Below are 18,831 nucleotides of genomic sequence, written 5' to 3'. Positions count from 1 at the left end.
TCAGACATGGTGGGTTCCCAAAACAGGTCACTCTAACATTAGTGATGTTTCACAGTGGAGAAAGAGGGGGAAATCTGACCTGGGTGGGCCACAGCGCAATGTTCAATAAAATACACTAAATGGACAAAAGTATCGGGACACCTACACATCACACCTGCAGGAGCTTTTATGAATCCCATTCTAAATCCACAGTTGGTCCCCTTTGCAGCTCTAACAGCTTCCACTCTTCTGGGAAGCTTTCTACAAGATTTTGGAGTGTCTATAGGAATTTTTGCCCATTCATACAGAAGAGCATTTGTGAGGTCAGACACTGATGTTGGACAAAAGAGGGCCTGGCTCTCAATCTCCATTCTAGTTCATCCCAAAGGTGTTTGATGGGGTTGAGGTCAGGGCTCTGTGAGGGCCAGTCAAGTTCTCCCACACCAAACTCACCCAGCCATGACTTTATGGACCCTGCTTTGTGCACTGAAGCTCAGTCATGCTGGAACAGAAAAGGTTCTTCTCCAAACTGTTCATACAAAGTTGGAAGCATAGAATTGTCAAAAAGTCTTGGTGCTGAAGCATTAAGATTTCCCTTCACTGGAACTAAGGGTTCTAGGCCAACCACTGAAAACAACCCCATATCATTATCCCTCCTCTTTACAGCTGGCACAGTGCAGTCAGGCAGGTAACGTTCTCCTGGCATTCGCCAAACCCAGACGTCCATCAGACTGACAGATAGAGAAGTGTGATTCGTCACTCCACAGAACACGTTTCCACTGCTCCAGAGTCCAGTGGCGGCGCTTTACACCATCGCACACTTGCCATTGTACTTGATGATGTACGGCTTGCATGCAGCTGCTCGGCCATGGAAACCCTGCCATGAAGCCCCCGGTGCAGTTTCTGTGCTGATGTTGATGCCAGAGGAGGTTTAAACTCTGCAGTTGTTGATCAGCAGAGCATTGGAGGCTTTTATGCTCTATGCTCCTCAGCTCTCAGTGACCCGCTCTGTAACTTTACATGGTCTGACACCTCGTGGCTGAGTTGCTGTCGTTCCCAAACACTTCTACTTTCCAATAATACCACCCATAGTTGATGGTGGAATATCTAGGAGGGAAGAAATTTCACAAACTGACTTGTTGCAATGATGGCCTCCTGTTACAGCACCATGCTCAAATTCAGTGAGCTCTTTAGAACGACACATTCTTTCACAGATGTATGTAAAGGCAGGCTGCATGGCTAGGTGCTTGATTTTGTACACCTGTGGCAATGGGACTAAATGTACCACCTGAGTTCAATAATTAAGAGGTGTGTCCCAATACTTTTGTCCATATAGTGTATAAGAAGGATGTCTTTGCCATGCTATGTTTTGCAAAAATCTGGACCATCTGGGGGTCCCCGAGGGCTGGGTTGTGAAACACTGCTCACAGTGATATCTAGATTCAATACCAGATACTTGGCAAAGAGGCTTAAAAGGCCCATCTTATATTTATTGGTGTTACTTTATCTCAAGATTTTATGTACCAGAAACAGTCACAATTCATTATTATATTCATTTTCCAAGCTCATTAGAACTTTTAATGGCTGTTATTGTTACTGTGCCTTTAAGGCTGATCTATAGAAATGAGCTCTGTTCTGACTGGCTGCTCTACATTGTGCCTAATTCAAAAAGCACTCCAGGGTGAAACACTCCTTATAACTTCAGTGTGAACGGGCGGGGCTAAACTGCTGTAGGCTGAAATAGTTCTCTGAAGTTGTGCATCATTCTGTAATCAGTGGAATGGCCATGTTAGGAGCGCTGGGTCTCATTATGTTTCATTTATGGGGAAAAATAAATGGCGTTCTCAAAAAACACATCAGGCGTGCCCTGCGGTAAAACGCCCCAAAGCCGATATGTTTGGTCCTGTGTACATTTTCCAATTGAAAATACAAACAATGTTACATACATACTACAAAGTACTACACTACAAAGCCCATCTGCTTATCTTCCTGGAAGGTGCTGGAGCCTGTCCCAGTGGTCACTGGGCAGAAGGCAAGAAAAACTCTGGACAGAGTTTCCAGAGTCACTAGTCCAACACAAGGCAAACACACTACACATATTCACATGTAGGGGCAGTTTAGCATCTCCAATTGGCCTGACTGCATGTCTTTGGGCTGTGGGAGGAAACCCACACAGACAAAATGCAAACTCTACACAGAAAGATCCCTGGTTACCCAGCCAGGGAGTCGAACCCAGGCCCTTCTAGTTGCGAGGCACCAGCACTACCCACTGCACCACCACAAACAATAAACAAATTATATGCACATTTTTACTCTTTGACAAGGAGAAATCCCTTGTTTAGGTTAATGTTGTGGATCCACATGCATTTTCCACCCTTAATGACATGGTGGAAAACTAGCGACAGTCGTGGCAGCAAGTCAGATTTTTATTGTTGATCCCTTTATTTCATCTAGATTAACTTTATTTAAGCAATAAACAGACCATTTTATTACGTGAAATACTACACAAACAGAAAATGCTCATGCCTCACAATGCATATGTTAAATGACCCTTATTAGTCCCACAACAGGGAAATTTCACCTCCACATTTAACCCATCCATGCAGTTAAACACCACATACACACTAGAGAACACACACACTATCCATGGCGCCCAGGGAGCAGTTGGGGGTTAAGTGTCTTGCTCATGGGCACCTCAGTCACATACTGTCGGCTGAGGGAATCGAACCGGCGACCTTCCGGTCGCCAGGCTGGTTCCCTAACCTCCAGCCCACGACTGCCCCTGAAAAACATGCCTGTGTATTGGCCAGGAATCGAACCCGGGCCTCCCGCGTGACAGGCAAGAATTCTACCACTGAATCACCAATGCTGAGTTGTGTTGCATCCGGTGTGAAATAACAAGCAATGTGGAGTGGTTCTGGATTACCACATGCACATTTGAGGTGAAATGAACTTAAGTCTACTATTCAACACTGATACCAACACTAGTGGGGTACTTTGGTTCTGATGGTTCTAGCTTGCATACAACACTAGCCATATTTTGGCTTCTTTTTGTTTACCATAGAGCGCAACGGCAGCAATTTGTGAAAAAGCCATTCATTTTTCTCATCTCTATATTTAAATGTGCTGGTTTTTGTGACATCATAAAAAAAAACAATAATTCAGAACAGGTTGTTTGTACAGCTGAGGTTCCACATGTGGACCATATGGACTGCGGAGTGAGTAGTATATTCTCAAACATTAAGAGGTGTTAAAATACTACGTCAAACTTTTTATTAAAATAATTATGAAAGTTCACTTTTGCACGATATGGACCCTTTAAAACACTGAATCGATTGATTTAAGCAGCCATTTCAAGATGTTTTCTGAAAGAATCGAGGCAAACAGGGACACGACACACTTTACTGAAGAAGACAGACTGCTTTGCTTCTATTCCAGCGGGTACATCATTAAAAAAGAGAAATAAATAAAAAACAAATTTGAGAAAAAGACAGATTCAAGTTACTGCAGTACTGTAGACTGAACAAACATTTCATTCCGACTTCAAGTTTCTATTTAGTTTTATTTTAACTGCTGTGAACGTGGAATACGTTGACGTTAGAACACCGACGGAGTGAGTTTCCTCTACCACTTCAGTCTTGGCGGAAGGGAACCTGAAAATAACAGAACCGTAAGAATTACTAACATTACTAACACGTGAATATACAGTGCTGAGTGGTTATTTGGAATGGAGAGATTTACCTCTGGTGTTTGGGGTCTTGCTGCGGCGGCGGGGGAGACTAAAGTCAAAGCGAGAGGAAGACGTGGGAGTCTTCAGCACCTCCTCCAACTTTGACTGTTCCTCGTGGTCCTGCCGAGAGAGACAGAGCAGCTAGAACAACACTGACCCTTCTCACCGTGTTAGTTTGGGTTCCTGGTCGTTTTTAGCACCAAATCATCATCAAATCTTTAAAAAAAGCTTAATTCTTTCCATTAATATGTGAAGATTTTGCCCACCTTTAACATTTTATGATTTTGATGACATCACTGTGCATGAGGGGGCAAAATAATATTAACCAACACTATTAAAAATGATAGTTCTTCAAGGACTCTTTGGCAAAGAAAATTGTTCTATATAACACCAAAAAGGGTTCGTCTGTTGTACCAAGCTTGACATCGACATCTATTAACGATAGAAGAACACTCTTTGGTGGTATCTAGAACCCTTTTCGAAAAGGTTCTGTATAGAACCTATCTACAGCACATTCATGCAAATTTTCCATTAATCTAAAGAACGCTTTTATGATGCAAAGAAGCCTTTAATCATGCAAAGGGTTCTTTTAGTGTTTATGTTTCTACATAGAACCATTAAAGAACCCATCTTTTTTTACGTTCGTAGAACCCTTTGCATTCATAATTAGTTTGTTGCATGACAAGAGAGTGTTGTATGTGATTCTATGTAGAACGTTTTTGAAAATGGCTCTATACAGCTGTCCTGCTAGAACAACCTGTATTGACCAGTATGGCTGGTGTTTTTGATGCTGGTATGCTGGTCAACCAGCATGACCATGCAGGGTGACCAGCTCAACCAGCACCAGGCGAGCATGGTATTTTTTTTAAGCAGGGTGTAGATACAAGCCTGATGTCGTAAGACAACAGCAGAACCCTTTTTGGTGCTACATGGAACCATTTTTAGAGAGCTTCTATATAGTACCATATACAACACGTTCTCCACTAATCTGAAGAACCTTTTCACCATGTAAAGAGCAATTTAAACATGCAAATGGTTCCATTTGGAACTCTTGGTTCAAAACAGAACCCTTGCCTTTGCTAAAGAACCATGTTTTTTCAATCTAAAGAACCCTGTTACCATGCAAGGAACCCTTTAATCATGCAAAGGGTTCTTTGAGTGTTCATGGTTCTATATAGAACCATTTTCTTTACTAAAGAACCCTTGAAGAACCAACATTTTTAACCTTACTCTCCCACCACTCCCCCCTACCAAACTCTCAGCTAGCAGAGAATTCCGAAGCTGGAAGTTTCACTCAGAAATACGTCACATTATAAAAGGAAAATGAGCAACATTTTCCGATTTACATTGACCTGAAAGTGCTAGTTCTTCTTTAGCTTTGCATTCAAGCTACGAGGCTGGGAGGTTGCTAATGTGGCTACTGACGGGTGGAAATGGGCTGGAAGGCATCGGAACGCTGTTTCAAGGCAGGAATAGTGGAACAGTGTTCTGGCTCAGATTTTGAAATCTGAGGGTTAGCACGACGCTAACTGGTATCCATTACTTCTTAGCTAGCCTCGTAGCTCCAGCGCAAACCTAAAGAAGCAAAGCTCAGATGCCGGACAAATCTTAGCTGATCGGCTGCGTTCTTGCTAAGGGTAAAGCTGAACTATTGTTTTCAAAGTTTTCTATCTCACCTGAGATGAGCTTTGTAGAGCCTTGGCTTTGGATTTCGGAGTGGAGGGGTCTCGCCCTCTCTCTTCGTCCTTCTCTCGCTCCTTCTCCCGTTCTTGCTCCCGCTCTCTCTGCTGGAGGATGCCGTGGCGGGCAGCCCTGTACTCCAGAGCGAAATCGCTGACCGTCTTGCAGAACGCATCCGCACTCGTCTCCCTCACCATGGAGCGAGAGTAGCCCAAGTACAACAGGAACGAGTGAAACCTGAGAGAGAGAGAGAAGAGTTACCATAGACGGTACATAACCTACTTATCTGGGATTGTCTTTTTTCTCCTGTATGCTGATGAATATATTTATACCAGATCAGCTGATTGTAGATCAGCACTTTTACTCTGAAAGGCCTCCTCTTTCCAACATTTAGCATTTTTTTCATTACACTATAGGTTTTATGCTGATATGCTGCTCTTACATAACAAGCAAAAAAAATATTTTTTTCCCCCTTATCCCAAACGTTTGGTGCAGTCCATTTGGGGGGCAGGTGTCTAAGTAGGCCGCATTTTCAGGCAGCATTCTCGCACTCTCGAGACAAAGGCTGTCACGTTCAGATGTCAGCCGTCTCCAAGGTACCTTATTTTGACCTGATCCGAAGGCAGTGCTGCACAAAGGGAATCTCGCAATACTGTTCAACAGCCGGGAATTCCATTATTTTAAATATTCATTCATTCACTCATCATCTTTAACTGCTTAATCCAGATAGGGTTGCAGTAGAATCCCAGATGACCCTGTCCCCCGCAACTTCCTCTAGCTCATTCTGGGGGGACCCCGAGCCGCTCCCAAGCCAGCTTGGAGGTAATCCCTCCAGCGGGTCCTAGGATGAAGCCGCGGCCTCGTCCAAGTAGGCCGTGACTGGTAAACCCCCAACGGGAGGCATCCAGGGGCATCCTGATCAGATCAACCACCACAACTGGTTCCTCTCAATGTGGAGGAGTAGTGGCTCTACTTTGAGCTCCTCCCGGAAGACGGAGCTCCCCACCCTGTCAAGTAGAGTGTAGCCCGCCACCCTGTGAAGAAACCTCATTTCTGCTGCTTGTATTCATGATCTCGTTCTTTTGGTCATTACCCAAAGCTCATAACCACAGGTGAGGGTGGGGATGAAGACTGACCGGTAAACAGAGAACTCTGCCTTATGGCTCAGAAACCAGGCCAAGTTTCCTTTCTGGTTAAAATGCTGCCTTATAGGAGGTACAGGTATATGCAGGTACCTTCATGAGCAGTGACTTTTTTAAGGACCACTAAAGCTATCAGCTTAAATAGCTAATAAGTAGAAGCTATACTTCACAAATTAGCATTGTGGAAACATCGGACACCAACCATGTCCTGGCTGATCAGCTATATTTTGGGGGAAAATGGAAAACTAAATATTAAGAAAAAAAAACAAGACACGTGAACTTTTCTCAGTAGGTACCTGTTGATGACCCTCCGATGGACAGCTCGGAGCACCTTCAACCTCTCCCCGCACTCCTTCAGGAAGTGGGGCAGTCTCTGGCGGAGTGATCCCTCATTTCCAGTCCCCCTCTCCTCTCCTCCTCCTCCTCCTCCTCCCCCCTTCTTCTTCTCTCCATCCTTCTCCAGCAGACGCAGCTGCTCCCAGGATGCTTTGCAATGGGACTCCAGCTGATCAAGATTGGACTGGACCTGTGAGTAATCACACTGACCAAACAAAGGCATGTATTTATTCAGGGTATTCTTTATTTATATAGCTACTTCTATACATAAAATACATCTTGAAGTGCTCCACAAGGGATGTAATTCATGCTCTGTAGTTCTACATTTACAGACTGTAGTCCATCTGTTTCTCTGCATACTTTGTTACCCTGTTCTTCAGTGGTCAGGACCTCCATGGACCCCCACAGAGCAGGTATTATTTGGGTGGTGGGTCATTCTCAGCAGTGACACTGATGTGGTGGTGGTGTGTTAGTGTGTGTTGTGCTGGTCTGAGTGGATCAGACTCAGCAGTGCTGCTGGAGTCTTTAAACACCTCAGTGTCACTGCTGGACTGAGAACCACAAACATACAGACAACAGCGTCCTGTGGGCAGCGTCCTGTGACCACTGATGAAGGACTAGAGGATTACCAAGACAAACTGTGCAGCAGCAGATGAGCTATCGTCTCTGACTTTACATCTACAGGGGGTAAACACAAGGTAGGAGTGTCTAATAGAGTGGACAGTGAGTGGACACACTGTTTAAAAACCCCGGCATCACCGCTGTGTCTGATCCACTCATACCGGCACAACACATCAACACATGTTGAGACATCAAAAAAAGCTTTCAAATAAATTTCTTGTACAAATTAAGTACTAAGCTACTATTAAAATATATATATATATTTAAATATATATAAAACTATATATATTAAAACATAAAATGCAACTAAAATACATAAAAGTATTTCATTAAAATACAGTAACCTTCTGTATTTTTACAGAACAACTGTAAAAGCAATGCAACTCAGTATCCAGTAATTTACTATATATTTACATCTGAAAAATAACCAGTTCTATAAATATTTAATAAATATGTATGGATTTAAAGATAAACTAAAGAAATAAACTAAAATAAATGAGAAAATATCCACACAAATATTTATTCACCATGTTCTGCACACAATATCTTAAGTTTGCATTTTTAAATGCAAATACACACATTTTAAACATCACTACAATATTTTTATTAACATGTTAATGTCTTTTTAGCCTTCATATCTCATAATGCTGCGCAGCACAGCTCAACGTTAATCTCAGTAATGTGCTGTTTTATTACAGAAAATAACTCATAATGTACATAATGTATATAATTAATGCTTACAAGACTGTTTTCCATTATTACAGTAAATATCTTCAGACTTCATGATAAAATGATGAGTGCAGGACTTTTCTGTGAGAAATCAGTGTGAAATATAGTGCAATCCCTTTAATAATGAACAGTTTGCCTGCTCACTGTACTGTACCTTGCTGGCTCGAGTGACGGCTGTGATGTCGGAGTACAGATCTGAGGATTGTGGGTAGAGCTGGAGCAGCAGCACACAGACGTGGTGCAGCAGTGGCTGTCGGCTGTGTGTGTCTCGCACCTGAGAGAGCTTCCCCAGATAACTCAGCTCGAACCCTCGGGCCTGGAGAGAGCGCAGAAGTGCCCAAGTCAGGGGTCGGCAACACACGGCTCTTTTACTGCCTTGTTGTGGCTCCACAGCAGAATTAGTTTTGTAGGAAAAAATAAAATAATCCTCCTTTACAGTAAAATAAAGCTCTGCTGATCGTTCAACACAGTTTAACAATAAATGGTCTTAAACTCTGGAGTTAATGTAGAACTGCTAGTTCACCCTTTAACCCTGAAGATCAGTGCAGACTGCTGGTCACCATAGCAACACAGACAACAGTCTCGCCTAGCTTGTAGCTAAAGAAACGGCAAAGAGAGATTTAAGACGAACATCGATAATTTGGAGACGAATGGACTTATTTGCCTTTATAATCACTCCAGCTGGTTTCCTGATCAGTTTAATTTGCAACGGGAAACACTAAAAAGTCACAATATGAAGTCGCTTCTCGTTCGCCAGCTTCTTGTCCAAATTCTCCCGTTCCACCTTAAATGATGCAGCAGTTATATTCTGGCACCTCAGGCACTACTAAAGGTGGAACGGAAAAATTTGAACAAGAAGCTGGCGAATGAGAAGCTGACTTGAGCCTTGTAAAAAAAATCAAACGTTGAGAGACATTTTACAAGAAACTGCTCTACTTTGAGGAAAAGTTTCCTGCTGATCTAAAGCTTAAAGCAGAGCTCAGTAAGTCTGTGTTTTCATTTATATCATATTTTTAGCCTATATTAGGATATCAGCACATACTGAGACAGATTTACAGCCAAGATGGTAAAATGGACATAAAATGTTGTGGCTCCCAAGGTGGTTTGATTTTTGTGGCTCTTTCTAACATTTGGGTCGCCGACCTCCAGCACAAGTAAACAGGATGATGTTCCGTTTGTGTGTGTGTTCACAAAAACAAGATATTTCTGTAATTCTTCTGAATATTTAATGTTTTAACACCCTTGTTTGTCTGTGGTATAGTGGTGGTTGCTATATATACATGTTTGTGTGGGTTTATGTCTCGTTTTACATGACCTTTTTTTCCATTTTCCTTGCTCATAAAGGCCTCAGCATACTCTTGCATAGACGACATTCGCTTGGCTTCATCCAACAATATGACGTAATTGCGGATAAAACGAACAACTGCAGACTTCGCACGTCGAGGCTTCATTCATTGTGACGTATGTGGCAGCTGGATGAACTCCGCAGAGGGCGATGCTACACGACAAAATGAAAACCTCCTAAATGTAAGATGTTAAGTCTATTATTCAGTAGTTCTGACTAGTAATACCAAAACATACAGGCTATCTTATATTTGTTGTCCGTGACTGGCAACACGTGAAAAGTATGCGAGCTTGTAAGCTCGCAAAGGCGCTTTCAGCTTCGCACAACCCTCGAGAACTTTGTTTCGCAAGAAGTATTTTGAGGCCTTAAGTAGTTTTGGGACACTTCTATCATCATATTTTTTTTTAGAATTAATTCGTTTGTTAACGTATTGTGGAAATTATATGCTTATATGAGCTACTTTATGACTTTTCAATCAATATGTTGTGTATAAATATACTTCAGTATTTGATAACTGTAACTCCTTTTGCCCATCATTTACATTATCATTAGTCTATTTAATGTATATGTACATACAGTGCTTAAAAGTAGTTTTAGAACTCTTCTATCAATGCTTATTGTTTTTTTTTTAATTATTTAGATGGTAACTGTATTGAAAAATTGTGCTTCACCATATTTAAGCACTTCTTAATCAATACTTTGAGTCCAACTGAGCAATAGCAGAGTAGAACACATTCTCTCAACAGCCATTTTCCTTCGAAACAAATGTTGGGTCACTAATCTAAATGTTCAAACCAAAGATCACCCAACACCTCAGTGTAAACTTCATACCATAGAGGAAGCTAGAAAACTAAGAAAACTTCTACTGTATTTAATTAATCTGACTAATATATGTCGTCTCTCTGTAATAAAATATTACACACACACTTCAAAAGAATGAAAAATGTACTTGAAGTGCAAAAACTGCCTCACTCTGACCAGAAGAGATCTTCCAGCAAACCGGGCTGACCATCAGCTGTGCAAACTCATGCACTCCATGTCTAAAGTCTCCACACTGTCATCCAAAGAATCCGTAAGTAACAAAATACTGACCTACATTAAATGCTAAGCACTAACTTATGTAAAGGAAAGAGACACTAATGTTTGTTCCACATGTTTCAGTACTTTAGTTTTTCAGTTAATTACTGAATCATTTTAGTTTAGTAAACCTGGTCAGTATTGCTGGTTGTTATAACTTTTCAGATCGATACGAATGAATAAATGATAAATGATGACTTTAGCCTGGAAAATAATAAATAAACAATAAAAGATAAAAATTGTATTCAGAGAGTGTACAAATAACTGATAAAATGGACAATGAGCGTAGAAACAAGGAGGTGGTCATAATATTATGCCTGATCGGTATATAAAGGGAATTTACCTTGCAACCATTTAGAAAGTTGCCGATGGCGAGTACTGTTGCCAGTATGCATCGGAACGTCTGATTGGCTGCTAGCTGCTCCATTGCAAGCTTCAGATGAAAGAGAGGCTCCGCAATTTCCTGTTTATCCAAACAGCCAAGCAAAGCATGAAAGCAAGTAGCATGACAACAAACACTGCCAGTGAGAAAAAACATCAGAGAAAAGCGGATCAAAGCAGGAAAACTGTTAAGTCAGCCTTAATGCACTTTCAGATTCATAAGCTTTGCACTGTAAAGCTCTATTTTATACGAAATGTACTACTTTTTAACAGCATACTCGTATGTTTCAGTATATCAATGCAGCAAAACTTCAAAATTTAGTTATGAGGCAACTGGGTTCCATATTAGTGATACACAATGTTGAAGTTGACAGTTCACAAAAATGTACGAAATTTTCATTTCACCCCAAATGTGCTTGATCAGCGTTGAGACGTTTGCTGAGTTCTGTGCTGGAGCTTTAGGCTAGTGCGGCTAACAAGCGAGGAAGCGCCCCAGTTAGCATCGTGCAAACCGCATGCATAAATCATCACATGTCTCAAAAAGTGCTAAGTAATCTCACATAGAATTCTTCAAGATGGCAGATACTACTGTTTTTTGATGATAACAGTATATCATATGTTAGTTAGCACAATGTGAACTGGTGAAGGGATAAGCTTAGCTACATTAGCCTTGTGGCTTCAGCGCTTAACTAAAGAAGCAAACCTCAGACACCAAACACGTCTTGGCTAATCGACTACATTTGGGATCATGGTAAAATTGTGTAAATCAGATTTTTTTAAATATTATTTTCCACTCATCAATCTCCTCACCCTCTCCAATGCATCGTAGTCCAGCGCAAAGGCCCAGAGCTGAAGCCTGGAGCTCAGGTGTTTGATGTTGCCCAGAATGTGGAGGCAGTGCTCAGCAGGAGCCAGAAGACAGGGGGAAGCCTGGGCCTTGGCCTGCTTAATCAAATTCAGCTCCTCCTCAGAGGGGACCAGCGACTGAAGCCTCTACATGAGATTCAATCAAGATTACAGCTGTCAGTCTTCAGAGACAGTAAACCTTACACACACATCACAGCCTCCAGACTGCATTAATTCACTGATACCGCATTGCTGCATATGTGAACAGGTCATTCTGGAGGTTAAATTACTTTAGAAACAGTTTAGTCCATGTTCTCCAGAGTCTACCTGACAACTTTTTGAGTATGAAGCTTGAACCAATATGTGAGCGATAATTACAGCATTCCTGTTAACGGCAGCCTTCTTGAATTAAGAAAACTGAATTTATGGTGTGTTTAAAGCTGGGGTGTCCAGTCTTATGGGCTGGTGTAGCTACAGGTTTTCTTCCCAACAAAGCAGGAGCCCACCTGATTCCACCTATTTTTTCAGTTGGTCTCAATCTTTAAACTGTAGTTTAAGGTGCTCCTGCTTGGTTGAAATGAAAACTGGTGACTGGTGACCCAAGCTCTAGAGTAACCAGTTTGAGCTCCTTAAGGAATCATGTTTGAAACAAAACACTAAACTGTGCAGGTCAGGGGGTCCTCCAGGATTGGGAACCTGTGTTTTTAGGGAACCAAAATTGGTTCTTCTATGGCATCTTTATTTTTAATAGTGGATCTTTGCAGATGAGACTGGACCCTTACATTTTACCATCTAATGGGCCCTGAGGACTGGACTGAGGAATACTGCTTTCAGAAAAAGGGGATTCATTGTTCAACATCTGGTTTGGATGTTGCTAATATGTAATTACCAAGAAAATAACCTCAAATCAGCTCTCCAAGTATGTGAACCCTCCAGCTCCCAACACATAGGGATATAGCAAATTCAGACCACCTGGAGGGCCCTGCAGACTAGACTGAAAACTTTGAGATAATTGAGATGATGATGCATTAGGGGCCTACCTGTACATCCTCCCTGTCCAGAACACTGGAGTCCATGCTGTAGATGGCCGGTGGGAGCAGGTGGGGAGGGGGCAGACTGCTCAGGGCTATGGTGATGATGTTACTGCGCTTCACACCCAGGACAGACACACATGGCTGCTTCTGTTGCAGATAGAAAGTGGGATTTTAACCTATACTCTATAAACTATGAGTCATAGTATGTGACAACCTAGTAAAAGTGGCTGCACTTCTATCCGCTGCTAATACTGAATGTAAACTAGTAAGCTAATTAGCATTGAGCAAATGAGACATTGCTAAATGGTATCCATTCGCTTTCATTCCATTTTACATATTGACATATTGCTTCATGACAGTGGTTCCCAACCCCGTCTCGTGCATTTCAGGGTTTTCCCATTTCTAACATATTCACTTCGACTCAAGAAGAGCTGGTTACTTAGCTGGTTAGTTTGCATTGGTTACTCCGGACAGGCTTGGGATCCCCTGCTTTAACAGTATGAGGAAGCTGGCTCCACTATATCCACTGTAAACATGCTTACTCGCATCCTACAGTGCCATTCTAGCCTCTACAGCTAGATTTTCCGGTTTAAAGTTTAGGAAAACCCCCTTCTGGTGATGTATCTTGAAGGTGGGAGGAACTTCTGAAAAACTACAACTGCTCCTGGGGTGGATTTCTTGGAGTGGACTGTTTTAAAACATTCTTTTTTTCGTCAGTTGGTGAATAATAAGGAAGCCAAATAGCTAACGTTACTGCAAGGAAGCCAAATATCTTATTACAGCCATATAATTGTAGTGACTGTCTTCAAATCATTATTACAATGGAGAAAATGGGTTATTTAAACAACACAAATGATGTCACATGAAGACACTAAAATAAAAGCTACAGCTAGCAAGGTAGCCGGCTATACCTTTCCTCAGTTTGGCTTTTTTTTACACTCGCTGAAAGGTAAAAAACTCAGATCAGTAGCTAGTCTAGCAGTCAGGACAGGTTGACACCACAGGGATTCCCAGTGATTGCCTGATGTGTTTGCATAATGCATGCTGGGTGGTGGGAAAATGGAAAGATAAAAACGATATAAAATGATAGAATATGACACATAACATATTAAACTCTAATTTTGGCTTAACCGTATGACAAAACAATGATCACTCTCACCTGTTTTCCACTCGTCAGACTAGAGAGGACTTTGCTGCTGTTACTCTTGGTCTTAAACAAGTACTCCAGCCTGTTGGTGTCTAGACGCACCGGTTCCAAACCAGCCCAAATAGACTGCGGCCCAAAGCGGCTGACTCTGGGCAGGGGCTGCAAACTCAACAGCTCCCTCCAGTGGAGCCTCAGAGTCCGCCGGCCTGACTCCAGAGGTACCGGACTGGTACCAGACAGAAGAGGAGGAGCCAAAGGTGGGGCTGGTGGAGGTGTTGGAGGTATCAAACTGTGTCCTGGGTTTTGAACGGGTGATGACTCGCTATGGGAAGAGTCATCATCAGCAAGGTCCTGGTCTAGATCTTCTTCGTCCCACAGGTCGGAGAAATCTAGAGCGTTGATCCGCAGACAGTGGGCGCGCTTTATGGAAGAAGTCCAGGGCTGTTCAAGAAGGGAGCATTCCGTTTCTTTCATTGGTTCTTCTTGGCAAGATTAATCGAGTACGAAACAGAAATATAGCAAATATCGATTATGGAAAAAGCTTCAGTGCAGATTCAGCCCACAGTTACATTTGAAACATTCCAAAGCCAGAGACATGAGATCGGAAGTTTTGGTCTCTCCACATTCACAGTGAAGTTTTAAAGAGTGTCAGGACCAGACAATCTGAGGTTCCTCATCTCTCATCTCAAGAAGTTCCAGTCCACTAGAACCTTCAAATCCTAAGCTTAGTGCAACTGTATATTACCTTCAGAAATGATGAGTGGTGTCCTTCTTCTGCATACCCAGTTTAAAGTCAGTTCATCCCAGAAATACAGTATATCCCTGCAAGAACCTAGATCCAAGTTGGATGGTCCAAGGAACAATGGGTTCATCTAGCTGAAGCTTTGACGTCAATCTACAGTCCAGGCTGGTTTTAGTAGCAAGAAGCTCCTATGAAAGCTGTGGCTTGGTCATCATCTTCTTAAACGTTCTCCAGGCTGTTCCTTGGCTCTGAACATCTTCCACAGCTCCCCAGTACGTGTGTGAGAGAGAGCGAGAGAGAGAGTGAGAGGGGACACTCTGTCTACCCCTCTACAGTATGTGACTGACCGTTTGAGCAGTCTGACCAACTGTATGTTTATGTATAAGTCCATGTTTATTTGAGTTGCACCCTTTTCCTTAATTTCCTTATCACCCCAACATCTCCTGTTTATATTGCTGCTTGAGTGTACACAACTCCTCTATCTTATTCTGTTGACCTCCACCCACCCAACAGCCCACTCTCTCTCTCTCTCTCTCTAACCCAATTCACGATGCCCTCTTTCTCTTTGTTCCTGTCTGTTGAATAACATGGAAATCTCATTCTTTAAATGATGCAACACACGAGACGGGAACTCAGTGTTTATCTGATCATTCCAGTAATGCACTTTTGATTACAGTTAATAATAAATGTTTTTGACACATATGCAACCCTCCAACACCAGCACAAATTGTTTTATTAACCTATTTTTTTGTTTATCCATTTATTTATTTGTTTACTAACTTTGTCCATATATTTAATTTCCAGCAAAATGCAAGATATTAATTTTTCAGATGTTTCTGAGGAGATAAGATATAAGACAATCCATTTGCTGAATGAAGGAGAAGGTCAAATGATAATAAAGTCATATGCAAATGTGGGTGCGCCCCTGGTCAAATTCCAGCTTTGTTGACTTTCTAAGTGGAAATAACACATCCTCTACAGCATGCACGTCAAACTGGGGACCTTCCAGGCCAAAGTGCTGTAGAGATCAGTTAAACATTCTGAATTCAGTTCATGAAGGCCTTGTTAGTTAGCCGATGAGCTGAATCAGGTGTGTTTAAAGGGGCAGTGTGCCAAAATCCTCAGTGCTTTGGCCTGCAAGGACTGGAGCCTGATGCATGTGGTCTATGGAGAACATATTTCTGCACAATTCAATCTACCATTACCATTATTTGCTGAATTTAATACAAACATAAAATGTAGCCTGTGCAAAAGTGTACATTTTACATTTTGATCCATGTTAAATTCAGCAAATAAATAGATATTGTGCAATAAAATGTACAAAAAAATTGTCTTATTAACGTTTGCTCTTTGAGAGGATGTAAAAAGCAATGAATTTGACCAGGCATGTTCATATGACTGTATTCCAAAACTGGACATCTTAAAAAAGAAAATGAGCCCCCTAACAACCACCTGGAAGACCTGGTTGACCCCAAAACTGCCCCCATCAGATAAACAGCACTTAAAGCTTTCATCTTTGAGAGAGAGGAGAAAATCAAGCTGCTTCAGATCTGAAAACATCCACAGGTGTTTCTGTCCATCCTTCCACTGTGAGAAGACGACTCAGCGCTATGGGTCTGAAAGGATGTGTAGCTGGTCAAAAAGAACCTCACTGAGAAAAGGAGACGGACACATCAAACAAAGAAGCTGAACGATGGACTGACCACCCCAGAGTCCAGACCTCAACATCACTGAATGTGTTTGATTACTTCAGAAAATGATCAACCAGCTTCTGAACTTTGGAGGTGTGGAGGAATATCAAAATATCTTTGAGAACAAAATGGCAAGTCTCTTGAAATGAATGGAATCTGTGACACAAGTAAAGTGTGGACATACTAAATAAGAAATATAAAAAATAATAATAACGTGCGGCACAGTGGGTAGTGCTGTCATCTCACAGCAAGAAGGGTCTGGGTTCGATTCCCCGGCCGGGCAACCAGAGTCCGGTCTGTGTGTTGCACGTGTGTTTCCTCCCCTGGTCCAACGACGTGCAGTCAGGCCAATTGGAGACCCTAAATTGCTGCTAGGTGTGTGTGAGTGTATATGTCTGTCTGTCTGCCCTGTACACTAGATGGGTGAACTGTCCAGAGTGTTTCTTGCCTTCCCTCCAATGAGCGCTGGGATAGGCTCTATCACCCCCGTGACCCAGAAGAATAAGCGGCTTAGATAATGTGTGTGTAATAATAATTAAAAACAAAAATAGCTATATGTAGATGTGTAATTGATGTGCTTTCATCTATATAACTTGTACTTAGTGGATTTTTTTTAATTGCCCATGGAATCAGTTTTGCAAAGGCGCAATCACAAAAACAGCCTGTTTAATTCTAAGCGGCAAACAGAGGTTGGAGAACTGTCATGTAAAAATAATTTATGATTTATTTCAAAGCCCACTAAAACATCACAAGAGCACCTCAGGGAAGAAAACGCAAGTAATACTGCACAATGTGGGCTCTTTAACGCTTTCCAAGGTTGTCTACTAAACTAAAACGCTGTTTCCATCTCATGGTCAAGGAGCTGCGTGAAGTTTAGCTGCTTCAGAAAAGCCTTTTCACGTCTGGCTATACAGATACTGCAGTCTGTTCTCCTTCATGCTGTTGCATTGAAATTAAGTGCAACACTGTGCAATTTACTAATTCACCCTATAATGACATCCATACATCAGCGTGGACCATCTGACGTAGGGGTCTTAAAAGAAGGCCTGTCTGTTGTGCACTATTAGCTTTACATGGTTCATTGCAGTTTCAAAGAGGAGCCAAACCATATGGCCAAGCTCAATAGGTCTGTGGTCTGCAAATGTTGCTTAAGGGAAAAAATGCACTTAAGGCCCGAATATATATGAACATATGTATTGTATAAAACTCAAAGACGAACATTTCTTTATTTAATTTCCTGTAAAACAGCTATTTAGTACAAGTTATTCATTTTTCAGTGCATACATTTAACAGAGAACTACCCGGAATCCTCAACAACTAAATATGATATTATATTTTTGAGTACTTAATGTGTCCACTCTTTGCCTTTATTACAACTTCCACTCTTTTCAGGAGACTCACCTTCAGTTCACCTTCAAAGAAATCTGCAGCCACATATCATCCAAAGTTCAGTCTTAGAAGTTGGTGGCAGTTTTGTAAACTCTTGATTTTTCCACATATTTTCCTTTGTCTTATTCTTAGAAGTGGATTATTTTATTTAATTTCATTTATTTTATATTATCCCTCAGAAATATCCCCTCAGAATGTACTTAACAGCTGTTTTTTTTTACTATAAATAATACTAAATGAATGAAGGGTGGCCTCTGACCTTTGCACAGCACTGCAAAGTAACATGGTAGCAGTATAACACGTATTGGCTGGCATCTTTTGAAATGTCTTCTGTCCATTGCGTTTCCCATGTGAGCGGCTCACTGCACCTTCTACTACGTAGCTGATCTCTAAAGTTGCAAAGCAGGCTTTTCTAACGTGGCTGCGCTCAGAGATGCTGTAATTTTCTTGTAAACCCAGGAGGGGTGATAGGAATCGCTCATTTGGATCTGCCCTGGCCATAATTATGTATGATGATGCTTAATTAGCTGGTGGCTCCGGGAGGTGGGGAGTCCCGTGTCTGGTAGAGCCAGACATTAAAGACAGCTCTGATTAGGATCTGTAAAACATGCCTCTATGTCACTCTCTTCTTTTAACAGCTTGTGTGAGACGAATCAGACTTCAGCTTCCTGTTGGAAGGAGGCAGCTGTATGTACACCCCTCGATATATATATATATATATATATATATCCTGAAATATCAAGTAGCTCAGCATCAAACACAACAGCCTAATACATGCAGCCTAATAATCCATTAATAATCAGACTAATAGCTCAATCAGAATAGAATGCGTCCATGTAAGCACCTCAGTCAGAATAATCCAGTCCGATTGAGGCCATTCGGAATACAGTTTCTATCCGACTGATCGAGGTGAGTAATCCTGTAAATAATCTGTTAAATAGACGAATAATATCCGTGTAAAT

At 41.7% G+C, this 18,831-nt stretch overlaps 1 protein-coding gene and 1 non-coding gene across 8 annotated transcripts in view; both read right to left on the bottom strand.

Annotated features, from left to right (window-relative positions):
* Positions 1-2,777: 2,777 nt before the first annotated feature.
* Positions 2,778-2,848, bottom strand: trnad-guc. The gene has a single exon. It is a non-coding gene; the product is annotated as a tRNA-Asp (tRNA).
* A 518-nt stretch (positions 2,849-3,366) lies between these two features.
* si:ch211-63p21.2 (FH1/FH2 domain-containing protein 1) overlaps positions 3,367-18,831 on the bottom strand; it is a 33,282-nt gene continuing 17,817 nt past the window's right edge. For 5 of the 7 annotated variants that reach the window (XM_036583317.1, XM_036583318.1, XM_036583315.1 and 2 more), the window contains 8 exons: positions 12,907-13,047; positions 11,831-12,013; positions 10,983-11,102; positions 8,372-8,533; positions 6,828-7,072; positions 5,386-5,626; positions 3,721-3,832; positions 3,367-3,632 (listed from right to left, as the gene is read on the bottom strand). In XM_036583317.1, coding sequence (XP_036439210.1) covers positions 3,604-3,632; positions 3,721-3,832; positions 5,386-5,626; positions 6,828-7,072; positions 8,372-8,533; positions 10,983-11,102; positions 11,831-12,013; positions 12,907-13,047 — 1,233 coding nt within the window. In that variant the 3' untranslated portion in view covers positions 3,367-3,603. Of the gene's footprint in view, positions 3,633-3,720; positions 3,833-5,385; positions 5,627-6,827; positions 7,073-8,371; positions 8,534-10,982; positions 11,103-11,830; positions 12,014-12,906; positions 13,048-14,059; positions 16,329-18,831 lie in introns of those variants that run through there. The other 2 variants (XM_036583312.1, XM_036583313.1) reach the window with 2 other exon arrangements.

The sequence above is a fragment of the Colossoma macropomum genome, unplaced genomic scaffold, assembly GCF_904425465.1.
Source record: "Colossoma macropomum unplaced genomic scaffold, Colossoma_macropomum, whole genome shotgun sequence".
NCBI classification, from domain to species: Eukaryota; Metazoa; Chordata; class Actinopteri; order Characiformes; family Serrasalmidae; genus Colossoma; species Colossoma macropomum.
Note: the sequence above shows the minus strand (reverse complement) of the source record. Positions and strands in the feature narration are given on the sequence as shown.